Source organism: Notolepis coatsorum, assembly GCF_963971535.1.
Source record: "Notolepis coatsorum genome assembly, chromosome: 17".
Classification (NCBI taxonomy): Eukaryota; Metazoa; Chordata; class Actinopteri; order Aulopiformes; family Paralepididae; genus Notolepis; species Notolepis coatsorum.
This window is the reverse complement of record NC_140181.1, coordinates 52,109,702-52,126,354: the sequence shown is the minus strand read 5'-3', so window position 1 is coordinate 52,126,354 and position 16,653 is coordinate 52,109,702. Positions and strand designations below refer to the sequence as shown.

Genomic DNA, 16,653 nt, shown 5'->3' with positions numbered 1-16,653 from the left:
CTTTCTTATTTTTGCTAGAGTGCCGCCATTTTGAAACTGATTTTAAATCTGATTGTTGCTAAATGCTAAAAATAGGGGAGACAAACTAACTGCGCTCCAATATATGCCAATAACGTTCAGTTTTGTGGTATATTATCCCGAGTAATAAGAGATATTAAAAAAATATTCATACAGAACCCATTTGCTTTTTTTGACCTAGAGACCTCTGGGACGTGTATTTCTGAAAGATTCCGCTCATTGAAAGCTCTGGTTGTCCTCTTCAAAATGGCGTATAAAAAACTACAATTACAGGCGTCACTTTTTCAAAATGGCGGACTTTCACGATCAAAACAATAGAAAAACTAATACTAAAATCGCACTAATAACACTTTAACCTATTGGTAAATCTATTGATGATAATATACATTATAACTGCTGTTGTGACATGGTTATGATGTTTATACTTGAATACATTTGACAAAAAAACGATAATTTTGTCAGACAGTCTGGAGAGATTGATGTATAACGTGATGTAATTTGCACACAGGCGGAAGAGGTTAAGAAGTTAAAGTGTAAATATGATCTATTTTACAGTGTCAATCAGACAATTATAATAATAGAATCTGACATTTAATTATGATATTTATTTCAAGTGTACTATGTATAAAACTGTGACCAGACTGAAAACAGTAACTGACCTCCCTCTGCAGAATGACTGTGACTAGGGATGCACGATAATTATCGGGCCGATAAGCAATTATGACGTCATCCCAATAAACCCGATAGTGTTATTGATAGCTCCGATAATATAATATATTTTTTGGTAAAAAAAATATGCGGTGTGGGTGAATTGGGATGAAGGCCGTTTGTTTTTACTGTAGGCTGCTCCCATTTGGCCAGTACTGTGGTACGACTGATAGCGTGTGGTTTAGGAAGAGGGCGTTTTACACAAATCCAGCGCTCCCTTTCTTGGCTGTGACATAGCCACGTAAGTTTCAGAAGCAGCGCGGATGTAAACAAAGATGGCGTCAGTAGTGTGGGAATAGTTTCAGAGGAAAGAAGTTTGCTTGCTATTTGTAACAAATGCAATGCAGAAGTTCCACGAGGAGGGAAAAGGGCAACAACTTATAATACATCCAACCTAACAAGTCACCTGCAACATCACCACCGCTACGATGGTGTGTTAAAAGCCTACGACGACGCGCAAGCAGCTAAAGCTGCTGCAAATCTAGCCCATTTCATGACTGTGATGCAACCCTTGGTTGAATACGCAGTCACTTATTGCTCCGTAGTAGCCCGGTTAATTTGCACCACCAAGCACTGCTTAAAAGCTAGCGGCTTGAGCCCTTGGGTCATTTCTGTCAAACTTCTTTAATTTAGCAAACGCCTCGTCAATAGGTACAAGCGCTGCGGGTTCCTTTGTAGCTGGCTTTGGATTCACAGCAGCTTTAGCTGCTCGCGCGTCATCGTAGCGGTGGTGATGTTGCAGGTGACTTGTTAGGTTGGATGTATTATTAAGTTATTGACGGATTATGATTTTTCTGATTCAAATTATATTTATTTGGAAAAATAAATATGGTCACTTTATCAGTCAAAACTGTTGTCTTGGCTTTGTTTTGTTCATAGTAGTAACGCTCATGTCATGATAAATCTGGTTAGGTCAAAACTACAGGAATATACATTTTTAAAAAAATATATTATAATACAATAAATATCGGTTATCGGTATCGGCCTTGAGGAGCAGAAAGTTATCGGTATCGGGGTCAAAAAATCAATATCGTGCACCCCTAACTGTGACAGTAACTGATCTCCCTCTGCAGAGTGACTGTAACAGTAATTGACCTCCCTCTGCAAAATGACTGTAACAGTAACTGACCTCCCTCTGCAGAGTGACTGTAACAGTAACTGACCTCCCTCTGCAGAGTGACTGTGACAGTAACTGACCTCCCTCTGCAGAGTGACTGTGACAGTAACTGACCTCCCTCTGCAGAGTGACTGTGACAGTAACTGACCTCCCTCTACAGAGTGACTGTGATAGTAACTGACCTCCCTCTGCAGAATGACTGTGACAGTAACTGACCTCCCTCTGCAGAATGACTGACAGTAACTGACCTCCCTCTGCAGCAGCGTTTCCGTTAGCCGGTAATTACCTGTATTTGTCCGGCAAAATCTCCTGAAGTCCGACATATTTAATTTCTCCGGTCTTAATGTCCGGTGAAAATAATTCCCTGAGTCTAAGCACAATTTGATTATTTGAATTGTATTAAAATAGGCTAAAATTAAATAGCCTATGCGATGAACGAAACGATCATTACATTTGTTTCCTCGTTGCTTCTAATAATGACAACGACGTTGTCAGCGAGAGCTTTAAAAACGTAGGTCTCGGTTCGCTTCATCGGACCAAACGCGAACCAAATATAGGAAGTGATTATTATTACCACTGCTCGCAGCACTCACTGCAAAACAAGCACACTGCATCTAATCTCTCTATCTATCTATCTATCTATCTATCTATCTATCTATCTCTCTCTCTCTCTCTATGTCTGTGCATCTTGGGAAGAAGGAAGAAAAAACGCGGCTTATTATTATTACCGAGGCGCGCGGCTTATTATATTATTAAAACGGCTACTTGTGGGCACTCATAAAAACACCGTGGTCTACAAGTTGTTTAGCGAGAGGATGGTGGTAGGTAATGTGCTTCAATAGAACAATGGATCAATGCCATGTCAAAACTCGGCTCCGCTGATCTGGGCTCCGCAGTACACACACAGACACACACACACGCGCGCGCGCACACACAGGATCGCAGCCACACACACATTTCCACTGTCCAATAGACAAGCGCCCTTTTCGACCGCGTGACATTGAGGTGGAGAGAGTAGTCACGCAAACCACGATAATGTTGCAGTCTCTCTGCTTTCTCAGTTCTTCGCTTGATATAATTAATACAAATGTCCAATATAACGGAATTCGTTAGCTCATAAAAATGTGATTATAACAGACTGCTGTTCAGTGTCGGACCGACTGCCACATACGCGGTCTATTTTATTTCAAGTCAGCAGCAGCACGGAGACGGAGTATCGAGGGACTTATTTTATTTGGAATATATTAATGACTGTATACGCAAAAGTAGCCTAGTTTTAAGTAATAATATTATAAATCTACATGCCTTGAGGATGACATGAGCCTGCCTATCAATTGTTTTAAAGCTCAATAAACTATGACCGGAATTAATCTCATTTGTCCGGTAGTTGAAATCTTGCAGGTCACGGAGACCGGCAACAATTTTTTCTAACGGAAACCCTGCTCTGCAGAGTGACTGACAGTAACTGACCTCCCTCTGCAGTGACTGACAGTAACTGACCTCCCTCTGCAGAGTGACTGACAGTAACTGACCTCCCTCTACATAGTGACTGTGAAAGTAACTGACCTCCCTCTGCAGAGTGACTGCGACGACGTCTTTTGTCTTTTCTCTTCTCCTCCTTTCTGTGGTGAGTTTTGTCTTTTCTGGCCATTTGCTGGGGAGGCTTGATTGCTAGTGATTCATCCTCCTCTCCCCTGAAATGAACAACAAGAACATTTTATATTCGTAGGACGCCGGTGGCCTAAAGGTGCTAGAAGCAGGTGACCGGTTCCAATCTGGTAATATTGCTGAAAACTAAAACATGCTGTACGACTTTTGATCCTGACACAGATTTGAGCGTGCTGAGCTGTACCTGTCTTCAGTAGAGTCTTCCCGTGGGTACGGGGAATTACGAATAGTTATTTCCATTCTGTCCCGTAGTTCTCCTTCCTCTGGAGTGTCCCGCTTAGCTTCCGGTTCATCCGTCTGTGGAACAGGGCATGGGGTGCACTGCACAGGACAAGAGGGACATGGTCTTTAGAAGGATGGTGGCAATTTCAATTTAGATAGCATAGTATATACATAGCATAGATAGCATGTATATACACAAATAATATTACACAAATAATATTACACACAAACACATATATATATATATAGATATTAGGGGTGTAAGAAAATATTGATACACTTTATATTGTGTTTTGTGATACTGTATTTGATATAAGGGATAATGACGACAAATATATTTTGAACATGCTCTGATTAACACTTTGGATTCTGGCGACGTGTTATGTCGTTATTTCGCCCCGCCCGTTGAATGCAGACGACGCTAATTGTCTTTTTTTAGTAGCGATCTGAATTCATATTTCATCAACCGAGTCTCCCGTTGGTACAGCAGCCCCTCTCTAGGAGCTCCGATGGGAAAATACCGCCGCCTATCGTCTATCCCTGTGTAACTGCAGGCCATTCGATTACACTGGTGGATGTGTGGGGGGGAGCCTACTGGCTCCACTATGCTGGCGAGCCGTCTGATGAAGAGGGAAGTGATCACGAGATGGAAAGCAGCCTGGAATATATATTTACAGCAGCCAATCAATCAATAAACGCGATCGATATTTGGAATGGCGATCAGGAATTGGAATAATCTTTTTGGAGAACATCTGATCTAAGGTAAGGAGTCTATGTTACCAGTTTTAGGATAATCAGAGCTGTTTTCACTGAGATAACAGCGTGCCCTGTATGTGTATATGTGTGTGTGCTGTTGAGGAAATAAGAGAATAGATTTCTCAGCTCGCTTCTATAGCGTGCATAAGTACACATATATTATCGATAATCTAGCGTTTATTTGAAAACGATTCATAAATAGGCCGACAAATGACAACGTGTCTAGTGTATTCGAGAATATTCCAATAAATGCCGTTTATGACGGAATCTTTCTATTTTCCTAAAATTTTCGAAATGCTATAAAAAGGATATGAACCGATTAAAAAACAATCCGTTTAGACAATGTTGACTGCAAACAAGTCATTGATAAGCGACGGGCAGATTAGACACATAGCCATAATTTAAAACATAGATGTTTTTAACGCTATCATTGAAGTGGATGCTGGCATCCAAGGACATTAATCAACGTTAATCAAAGGCACTGAAAGTGTTAAGGCTGAAACAGCATGTTTTGTTTGATGGCCAAAATAAATTGGTGAAACTCGTCCTTGTCCACAAAGTTGGTTGGTTGTACATCTTGATGTAGTTTTTATTTTATTTCATTTTGTATTTTTAACACACTAGCCATATTTTCAGAAAATTCACCTAAAAATGCATACCTTCCATAAGTAAATGGAAGATTGCTCCACTTCTACATGGTCCATTTGCATGTTCTTGGTATCTAGGGACATCTATGGATCTCAGGGAATGTATTCCCAGTGTCAGAAATATTGTGTCTGTTACTAGGCTTGAGTAAATTTTAATGAACCAAAGGAGAGATTATCAATATTTATTTCATCTTTGACGGTGAATAACACCATGCTAAAATTGACCAGACATGAAAAAGCCACTGAGCTCATTCAGCACCTTCTTGAGATCACGTGTACAAAAAAGTCTAAGCTAATTAATAAAGGGCAGATGATTTACAGGAGGTTTTGTAGATACAGTACTGAATTCTGCCATCCGGACACATGCAATTTGAAATATGATTATAGAATATCAGGCCTATAAATTACCTTATTATGGCCAAGTCACATCTATGGATCGGGCCAAATCTCCCCTTTCCAATGGCAGAGTTCAATCTGGATTTAGTACCACCAGGCGCCCCTGACAGGGCAGCAAAAACCGTGAATGAAATCTACTGTAAGTACTAGGGCTGTCTTAAATACTTCGAAGCTTCGTTCGATGGGCATGGGATTCGAATATGAAAATAAAATTCGATTATAAAAAAGAAAAAAAAATGTGCAAAATCAACTGCCTCTCTTTGTTAATTACAACAAGCAATGCTGTTTGTTATTTAAGATGAGGTCGGACTCGGCACTGACAGATTTGTGTTCATTGTGCTGCTTTTATAGAGCCTCAAATGACGGCAAAGTCATGCTTTGCTTTCATGAAAGCAAAGTGTTTTGTTTGTCTAAGATTTAAAAAAGGTTTAAACTTTACAGCACTGACAAAGTTGAACAAAGTGCTGTACAAGTCCCACAACAAATTTTTGTTTAATTATATATATATATCCCCCCCCCCCCCCCCGAAGCTTCGAATTAAAATCGAATCTTGGCCCCGAAGCTTCGAATTCAAAAAAAAATTCGAAGGTCAGCCCTAGTAAGTACAGTTACTTTTTTATAATGTAAATTGCTCCACCATTTTCATCAGATTGCAACAGGGTTTTTTGCTAGACGTTCACAGAAAGGTAAATAAACTAACTACGTTATATTTATGGCAATAATGTTCAGGTTTGTTCCACCCGTGAGATATGATTCCGAAAATAAAGAGAAAAAAAAGATTCTCGCTAGAAGTCAGATGATTGACAGGGGCTGGCATGAGCTGGGAAGTGTTTTTTCTTTTTTTATTCGAAAGCCCACCGAAAGCCCTGGGTAACTTCTCTCAAAAGACTACACTCAAGTTAGGTTGCGCCAAGTCCACGCGTCAATAAGCGCCTTTTTCCGACTCAATGCGCTGAGATTTCTATGAACTCATATATCACTAATAACACTTAAAATCATCGGTAAACAAACGTAGTGCTGAAAATATACACCATGACTGCTGTTTTGACAGGGTTATGGTCTTTACTCTTGGCTACATTTAAAAAAGAAACGCAAAATGTATTAATACGTTCTGTATTGATAGATTTATCAATCTCGTCGTACCGGTACCAGACCTCGGGCTTAACACAATCTGTGCCAACAACGTTTATATATGTGTTTGCTCGTCAACCGTTGAACGCCAACCACGTATATACGTTATTTGGTCCGTTTCTTTTTTTCGATCTTAATATTCTATTCAATGTCACGGACCTGTATGTTGCTGTTAAAGGGTATACTGGGACCCCGAGGGTGCAGTACCGGCCAGATCCGGCTAGGTGGCAGTATCGAGAGTACAGTAAACCCTGTTCCAGACCGTGTGTTACGTTTAAACCCCTCTGGGCACTGAATTTAGACATAGCCAAGTAGATCGCTTCATCCGACCACTTCGAAACGCATCTAGCACACTCTATCCATAAGTTATGGCAAATTATGTCCGGAACCAGATGGACACCAATACTGGAAATCACAAGCAGACAATTGGAATATTCTTTTTGGAATACGCCCGAACAAAGGTAAGGACTATCTGACGTAAATTCCAGCTTGATCGTACCATGTTTTCATGTCGATCCAGCTGATCAGCGTGTGTGGGGTTCACAACGAATGCCGTTACTGGCAATCAAAGCATCAGAAAGACCCCCCCCCCCCCCCCCCTTCATGCATTCATGATGAAACATAATACCTATTATATACATTTGATTTGGAAATAGTAGCTTTTAGTAGAATTCACGTAGGGCCCTATAACTCAGCTCTCCAGGAATTAGCCCGGATCACCCCGAAACTATACTTATATTCACCATGGGATAACGCGTGAACGTATTCATGAATATTTTTATTCTTTTTTGCATCTTGGACAGAAGATAGTTACTGTCAAATGACCATAGTATTGTATCCATAGCTATAATATAGATATAGCTCTACAAACAAGGTGACACACTCCTATCTTTTAAAGCGTGGCCTAGCTAGAAAAGGATGAGGAAAATGGCCGGCGCTGAATGAGTTAAAGAGGTTATGGGTGACAAACAAAAAGGCTCTAAGGAAGTGGATGAGTCAGGTGGTGCTGACGGATGGAGAATGGATGGACATGATCCATGAGATCTACGTAATGGAAAGATTGACGTATGCATTGAGACTAGAGAGGAAAGGTTTGAGGAGAGGTGGGGTAGATGGCGGGAGGTGGTGAGGCCCACGAGACCAGACTTGGTATAGTTTAAATTGAAAAGAATGGTGCTTGTTGAAGCTTGTTTTTTTTCATGGGTGCTATTTTTGGTTTTATATTGGAATTGGACAAAAGTAAAAGACAATTAAAAAAAATATATATATATATAAATTTATAGAATATCAATGCTGAACTAATCACATCATTACAGTTGGATCAGTTAACAATTTGTCAGATTTGTGTAATGGGGGGTGGGGCAATTCCGATTACATAAAAGGTAAAAATAGTGATACATTTAATTTTGCTTTGATCTCTGTAAAAAGTGTTCAGAGACATTTACATTTTTCTGGCACTTGGGTTCCTCTAGTTCTCGTCTGCGTTTCTTCTCCAGGAGAATCTCGTCAAGTGTCTTCACTTTCCAGGTCTCCTTTTCGTCCCCCATCAGCGCCCACTCTCCACCACCTGCAGCACAGACACAAAGCCACACAAGTGTACATAAAGCATTGTGCCCCTGTGGCTGTTAAAGCGCTTTATAAATAAAGTTGGATTGGATTGGATAACAAGTTTAATAATGGAGAATAACTTTGAATTGTTTAAGACTAGAGGGTATGAAGATCACTGTCAGTGTCTGTGACTGTGTTTACAAGTCAAGCTACAGTGATGGTATACTACTGAGGATTACACAGACAGAGAAATGGGACTTTAGGAAAGGAGGCAGGATTTCAATATGAATGTAACAGATGCACGAGGGATAAGGGCTTTGATGGTTGCTACTGTTTCTGTCACTTAGCAGGGGTACTAAGGGAAAAAGAGGATTAAGCTTGTTGCTTGATATTGTCTTTTTTTTTTACCTGAGAGCCTTGCATCTCATCCAGTAACTTCGTACTTTCACTGAAAAATAAAATACAAATAAAAATACAAAACAAAACACACCTATCCAAGAATGATTGCGTTAGCTCAAATTTTGGGTAGGGGGGGTTGGGGTGAATAAACATTTGAAATATTAACTATTATGTCACATCTGATTCAAAAGAGATCTGGCAGAATCCATTAAGGGAATTAGTGTTGCAATGTTATGTTTGTGTATATTACATTACAATTTCTTGGCTATCTGAGGAGAACAATATGTCACAGAAAGTGACCATATACAGTCTGGAATACATCCATAGGTAAATCTTTGATATAGAAGACGCTGTGCACAAATGCAATCTGTTTACGTCTAGATGTGTGAGGTTATGAATACTCCTGCACGGATTCTTGAACATCAATACGTTTATATTCTCCGTTGCCTTAAAAGGACATTACTCCCAAATTCATATGGTTATTACAGCACCATGAAATGATGTAGAAAAATAGCAATACTTTATCTTATAGAGACTGTTACCATATCATTACATTGAGGTGTAATTGCCATATCCAAACTAATTTACTCTCAATAACTGTCAAACTAAATGAATGCGTGCACAATAGTTAAATCAGCGTTGTTTTTGGTGAAGTGCCTAATTTAATGTTGCTAGATCACACGGGAGTTATCAAAAAATTATCAAATAGATTTTCAAGATTCCACGCGGGTAAAATCCATAACCTAAACGATGAGCATAATACGTTGTACTACGTCTTCAATCTCTGAACCTAATTATGTATTTATTCCAGACTGGATTTGGCCGGGGACTAGTCATATACAGGATAATCTATCAGCTAGTCCGTCACATACATGTATGCTTCCAATATGTAACTAGAAAGTATGAATGGGTAAACAGAACTTTTACGGTAACGTTCGCGTTAGCTGTTGTTGTGCACACGTTAGCTAGCCTATGCTAACGCGCAAACATAAAAACGTCTACGACTGATGACGAACACCTTCTGTGCGTCATATTAGCATTGATTGTAGTACGAATACTGAGCGAAGTACAAGTAGACATTTAATTTCTATGAAAATTCTAGCTAAAATATAGGTTACAGTTTTAGATTCCAACACACCTGAAAATATGTTCCGCGGTATTCGGAAACACCGGAAGTCTCAATGTCGTTTCCTCCACGTCAGAGGTCATGGGATGGGATTACTTCCGGTTACCTAGTTTAGTTTTTCATGAAAGAAAGAAATAATAATAATAACTATTATTATTATTATTAGTAGTAGTAGTAGTAGTAGTAGTAGTAGTAGTAGTAGTAGTAGTAGTAGTAGTAGTAGTAGTAGTAGTAGTAGTAGTGGTAGTAGTAGTAGTGGTGGTAGTGGTAGTAGTCGTTGTAGTAGCACACACAAATATCTTAGGACACAAACTTTTATTTTAGGACAAAAATAATATAGGATCGGATAATAGTTACCGAACAAATCACCATAATTACCTATCATAATAGTTCAATGAGGTTTGCCTACTTGAAAACCACAACTAACGTTATTCTTCTATAATTCTATAACCTTGCCTATTCACAATACTGCCACATACATACCGTGTACGTTTTGATAGTTCGTTTTTCGTTTCAAACGGAAAAACGGAAATACGAGATGTTTTCCTATTTCCGTTTGAAACCAAAATCGGAAAAACGCAATAGTATGCAGAAACTGAAATACGGAGCTGTTTTTCGTATTTTGGTGTCAGAATCCAATGAAAAAAATGAGTAAATAGAAACGGCTGGTTAATAATTACTAAACCATATAATGTTGGAGGCGCTTGACCTGACTGAAATATGTCACACCGTGCACGATTTCCCCGGTGATAGGATGTTAGAGAGGGGAGCCTCGAAGTGGTGAAACACTTAATACAGTTGTAGAAACGACGTTTCTATTCCGAAAAATGAACGTTAAGCAGGCAGTATTCGTGCTTTAGCAATGAGGTGAGGTCACCCTACAAAAAGGTAGGCCTCTGCTTTTCTCTGTCAACTTAGATTGAATAGGCTTCTTTGATGTTCTGGTGCACTAGCTGGCCAGTCTTGGAAATTCTATAGCTCTCACTTGTATTATCTAAGCCTCTGCAAAAACATTTACATTTTAAGAAATAATTTCTTATTGTTTTTCTGTTAAAAAAAAATGTAACCCCTTTTAATGGTTTTAAAGGAAATCGTTTTTTTCAATGATTTTTTAAACCTTTGCTTCAGATAGGATTGACTATTTTTGTATAATCCATAACTCACATTGAAGCATTATTTTATTATTATTATTATTATTATTATTATTATTATTATTATTATTATTATTATTATTATTATTATTATTATTATTAGGCCAACTTTAATGTAAACTCATATTATGATCTATACTTTACTGACCTTGGCTGCCTGACCAGACCGCCTTGAATTGGTTTATAGAGGTTGCACAATAGCTCAGTTAACCTATATGATATGGTTAACCGCAAGATGTTGACACGCAATTAATTTGTCTTGCAGGTGGTTAAACTGGGCAAGCCATGCCTTTGGTAGAGTTCATAGCAGGATGCATTTCAGGTAACATGCACATTTAACATGGATATGAATATTAGTGTAATTGTTTTCTGCAGACTTTCTATGATTTCTAGGACATTTCTTGAAACAATTAAAACCGGGGGGAGGGAGGGGGGTGAAATAGCACAACTTGCACTACCAGACAGGGACTGTAGTTGTAAAAATAGTGGTTAGCCATTAAATTATCTTGATATGTTTTTGAAGCAGTGTTTTACATTTAGCAACAACATCTATTTGAATGTATTTTCTGTAGGTGCTATGGGTTTGGGTTTTGGACATCCGATAGACACAGTGAAGGTTGAGTACAACAACAGTATTCTCTGTGCCTTCATATTGAACAAGTTACAAAAACCTTCTTTGTTGTTTTGCTTTTATCACATGTTTATATTCTGTCTGTAGGTGCGCCTCCAGGCCCAGTCTATATATAAAGGGATCTTTGACTGTGTGGTGAAAACCTACACTCATGAAGGGGTACGTTCCTCCTATGCATAAATTGTCAGTGTCTTAAAAGGGGCACTTCACCAAAAAACGATGCAGATCTTACACACATCTAAAAACTCTAACCAGTTTTGCACACATTAAATTAGTTTGACAGTTATTGAGATTAGATTACTTTGAATATGATCACCAGTGATGTCATTGGGGACATTGAATCTTTGCGTTGTGTTAATTACAGCTCAATGAAATTATAAGGTAGCAGTTCCTATAAGACAAGGTATTTCCATCTACATCATTTCATTGAGCTGTAATTAATGCAAGGATTCAATGTCCCCGAAGACATCACTGGTGGCCATATTCAAACTCATTTACTCAACTGTCAAACAAAATTAATTTGTGCAAAACTCTTCAGAGTGTATGGATGTGTGTGAGATTATGTGCAAAATAAATCAGCATTGCTTTTGGTGAAGTGCACCTTTAAGGCAACTCTCAGATACATTATGAGAGTTGTGTAATAAGCCCGGAATCAATAATACAGGAGTCTACTGGTCTGGTTATAAAGGTTTATTATGAGCCTGTATATAGGTGAGAGAGAATACAAAGTACAAAGGGCTGTTATTTGCCTGCCAAACACATTACTGGTTCTTGTCCCCATTTTCTGTGATTTCTGAAATGCCTGATGGTAGTTTCCTATGGGTATCCCATAATAGCAAATACAACACACAATGAACGTGCTCATTTTAAGCATTTAAATCCTAATCCTAATCATAGTAATCATAATAATCTGAACTCCCACCTCATTGATTGATTGATTGAAAAGTGTATTAACAGATTGCAGAATGGGTACAGTACAGTACAGCTCAATACATACAATTGTTAAGGGGATGCAGACCAGAGAAAGACTTTCGTCTTGTTTACATCAGGGTCCCCCATTTTCAATTCATCATATGACACACACGACATACAGATAGACAGTACTGCTACATCTATACATTTATGACATACCAGATTTGCAAATACAGTACTGTTTGTGATACAAAAAAAATCCAGAAAAAGAGTGTATATACATTTGACATAGAAACTGTACATTGGAGGAGGTTGGGTAGGTGGGGTGGGGTTGGGTGGGGCTGTACATTGGAGGTGGGGGGGGGGACACTGTACACTGTACATTGGAATACTGACATACATTTGACATAGAAACTGTACATTGGAGGAGGTTGGGTAGGTGGGGTGGGGTTGGGTGGGGCTGTACATTGGAGGTGGGGGGGGGGACACTGTACACTGTACATTGGAATACTGACATACATTTGACATAGAAACTGTACATTGGAGGAGGTTGGGTAGGTGGGGTTGGGTGGGGCTGTACATTGGAGGTGGGGGGGGGGGGGGGGTTGGGTAGGGGGGGGGGGGGCACTGTACATTGGAATACTGACAAAGCCATACTTGGTCTTTACCCATAGTCTACCCATACTCTGTATGATAGAAAAGTACGACAGTGCTGTATATACCCATATTTATATTTACATTTATATTCTATATCTACCGCACATATATATATATTTGTCTGAATATAACTGCATATTACCCATCTATATACTTACTTATACACCTGCAAATAACCCTTAGCTCTGTATGATAGCATGTACAAATGCTGTATATACATAAATATATATTTATTCTCAACACATATATACCTATCCACATACCTGCACATAGTTATTTTAAATATCTGTAGATACTATATCCATATCTGTACATATCCTACTTTTACTAGTTACACTGCTGGACAGTATGACTACTACCATACTGTCTTTACACTTGTATCACTGTACATATTATACTACAACTCTGTACTGTACATACATCTGATTAGCACTACACTCTGTAGTACTAATTTGTATATTTTGCACCCAGTTTAATCACCTGTATTGCATATTGCTGTTGCACTTTACTGCTACATTTGCACTCTGGTTGGATGGCAAACTTATTTTCGTTGTACTATACTTGTGCTGTATAATGACAATACATTTGAATCTAATCTAATCTAAATTTACGCCTGCTTTGATGTGGTAATAATATGTACATTGTATAATTCCTATTCAAATTTAATTATAATTTTCCTCATTCCAGCCTATGCATAGTTGACTGGTATTCTTAGGGACAACTGACAGCCCGACAAAGCACCGTTCAGCATAATCTGTCTCACTGGAGTAGAGACAGAGTTTTTAGATTATGTAGGAATCTAACCGGCGTCAGCAAGTGATAGGGTTGGGTACTGTTCACATTTGAACGGATACCGGTACCAGTACCAGTTCCTGGAATTCGGTATTGGTATCCAACAGTACCTTTTTTCGGTACTTAACTTTCTCTGTAATAACAAAAAATTAAATGTCAGTTGTAAAAAAAAAACGTCTCAATTTCAACATTGTTATTTATTTAGAACATAAAATCAACATTATCTGGCCATCCTCAGTAAATATGATCAAACTCCTCTGACCTCGTCTGGTCTCTCCAAAGATGTAAACAGTAATATTTCTAGAGATGGGATAGTAATATATATATTTGTGGAAAAGGCTCCCTCTTGTCTAGCATATTACACTACTATACTAAACATGTAAAGGCACCAACATTTGGTACCGATTGATCTAGCGTGAATTGGTACTCGGTAGTACCGATGTAATTCGGTCGGTACCCTTAAAAGTACAGAGTTCGGTACCCAACCCTAGCAAGTGACATCTACGTAGATGTGGAGGTAAAGACAAATAGGACGTATTGGGACAAGCCCTAAAAAACAGCATCCATGATGTCATTCCTCTGTCATAATACCATAGCTGAATAATCCATATTGATCCATATGTCTTTCTCTATGTCCTTGTTGCCACAGGTCCATGGATTCTTCAAGGGGCTGGCATTCCCTCTCCTGACCACAGGCATCGTCAACTCTGTGGTCTTTGGTTCCTATAGTAACGCTTTAGATTACCTCACCCAGTCTCAGAGAAACAACCGTGGCAACAACCCTGCCTCCTCAGCACATATCTTCACCGCCGGGTGTTTCTCAGGCCTGGTGCAGGTAATATATATGGTGGCGACAATGGCTAGAGCGGTCGTCTGGTGATCGGAAGGTTCCCGGTTCGATTCTGGCTCCTTCCGGAAGTGTGTTGAAGTGTCCTTGAGCAAGACACTTAACCCCTAATTGCTCCCGATGAGCCGGTTGGCACCTTGCATGGTTGCCTCCGCCATCGGTGATGGGATGTGTGAGTGCATGGGTGAATGTGAGGAACAAAATAAAGCACTTTGGATAAAAGTGCTATATAAATGCACCATTTACCATTTTATATGGAGTTAAAGAACAATAAACTGTGGTTGAATATTAGAAAATTATGTTAGCACTGACTTGCTTGCAGCTAGCCGCCGTATCCATTGGTTTCAATGAGAAACGCGAATAATGATAATAACGTCTTATTTAAGGAAAGGTGAAGGTTAGAGATACTATTTACTCTGATGGGGCGACCGTGGCTCAGGAAGTAAAGCGGTTGTCTGGTAATCGGAAGGTTCCTGGTTTTGATTCTGGCTCCTCCCGGAAGTGTGTCGAAGTGTCCTTGAGCAAGACACTTAACCCCCCAACTGCTCCCGAGGAGCAGGTTGGCACCTTGCATGGTCATGGCCGTCGGTGTGTGAATGTGAGGCATAAATTGTAAAGCACTTTTGATAAAAGCGCTATATAAATGCAGTCCCGTTTCCGTTTCCGTGATGTGCCCGCTGAACTCAAGATATCAACATAGTCAAGTCAATACAAGTCTTTCCTCCCAGGTGTTTGTTTGTGCACCCATTGACCTGGTGAAGGTGCGTCTGCAGAGTCAGACCAACACTAGCAGGTACCGGGGGCCCGTTCACTGTGTCACGCTCATCCTGAGGGAGAAGGGGCTCCGGGGACTATACCGAGGAGGGCTGGCCCTCGCCCTGAGGGACATACCTTGCTATGGACTCTATTTCCTGCCTTATGAGGTCGCATGTAAGGCGCTGACCGAACAAGGCAAAGAGCCAGGTCAGTGGAAGAGTTGGAATTTTTTTTTTATTTTTTTCTTGCGTTTGTGTAAATCAATTTTAATGTGATTTTTGAGATCTGGAGCTGTATGAACCAAATCTGATTTCTCTCAGCCTTTTGGACCTGTGAGTTACTGCATCTCGGCACGATCAGACAATAACAAAACACATTGAAATTACAAGAAATTACACTAATAATCTGTGTTGATAAACCAAGAACATGTTACCAAGAAGTGTTTTTTATTTTTACAATTCCTTGTAAATTCTAAATGGGTTTTCATTTAGTCAAATTTATATTTCGTATTTCCAGGCACATTAGCGGTATTGATGGCGGGCGGCATTGCAGGCGTGGTGACATGGGCCTTCGCCACGCCCATGGATGTGGTGAAAGCCCGGCTCCAGATGTCCGGGGCCGGAGGCCGGGAGTATCAGGGGGTCCTGCACTGCATGGCAGTGAGTGTGAGAGAGGAGGGCATCAGGGTGTTCTTCAAAGGACTCCTGCTCAACAGCCTCAGGGCCTTCCCTGTCAATGCCGTCACCTTCCTCGTCTACGAGAGCCTGATGAAGACACTCTGTCCACCGTCTGCAGGCTGACGTCATACTGTAGACTCAACGTGGATATACTCCTCCTCACACTCCTCTGGTTCCCTCAGCATGGGGACATGGATGACTTTTTAGCTTCACCTGTGGTTCACACAGGATCTTTACCATGAATTTAATTTAATTAAATTTCAAACCTTTATTTATACGCGAAAGGCAACGGAGGTTTCCCTCATTTACAGTTACGTCGGAGATACAGAGATAAGCAACAATAAATACAGCATGGAAATTACAGCGTATAATATCACAACAATAAGACAACAAGACGAGGGTAGACAAACAACATACAACTTGATCAACAATGGGTTAGTGATCAAAGTCTTAAATTCTGCCACAGAGAGGAGAATCAACATTTTTAGGGACTG

General features: G+C 39.8%; 2 protein-coding genes across 5 annotated transcripts in view; one reads left to right on the top strand and one right to left on the bottom strand.

Moving 5' to 3' along the window:
* cdk11b (cyclin dependent kinase 11B) overlaps positions 1-9,777 on the bottom strand; it is a 66,591-nt gene extending 56,814 nt beyond the window's left edge. For 3 of the 4 annotated variants that reach the window (XM_084333951.1, XM_084333952.1, XM_084333953.1), the window contains exons 1-5: positions 9,749-9,777; positions 8,620-8,659; positions 8,109-8,230; positions 3,696-3,832; positions 3,410-3,537 (exon numbers count right to left, since the gene is read on the bottom strand). In XM_084333951.1, the coding sequence (XP_084190077.1) occupies positions 3,410-3,537; positions 3,696-3,832; positions 8,109-8,210 (367 nt within the window). In that variant the 5' untranslated portion in view covers positions 8,211-8,230; positions 8,620-8,659; positions 9,749-9,777. Of the gene's footprint in view, positions 1-3,409; positions 3,538-3,695; positions 3,833-5,544; positions 5,605-8,108; positions 8,231-8,619; positions 8,660-9,748 lie in introns of those variants that run through there. The other variant, XM_084333954.1, reaches the window with a different exon arrangement.
* Positions 9,778-11,172: 1,395 nt separating this feature from the next.
* Positions 11,173-16,282, top strand: slc25a45 (solute carrier family 25 member 45; the record flags this gene model as incomplete). Its single annotated transcript, XM_084333451.1, has 6 exons — positions 11,173-11,209; positions 11,460-11,503; positions 11,606-11,677; positions 14,529-14,714; positions 15,455-15,689; positions 15,999-16,282. The coding sequence occupies 6 exons, from the start codon at positions 11,173-11,175 to the stop codon at positions 16,280-16,282; spliced, it is 858 nt and encodes a 285-aa protein (XP_084189577.1).
* Between the last annotated feature and the right edge of the window lie 371 nt (positions 16,283-16,653).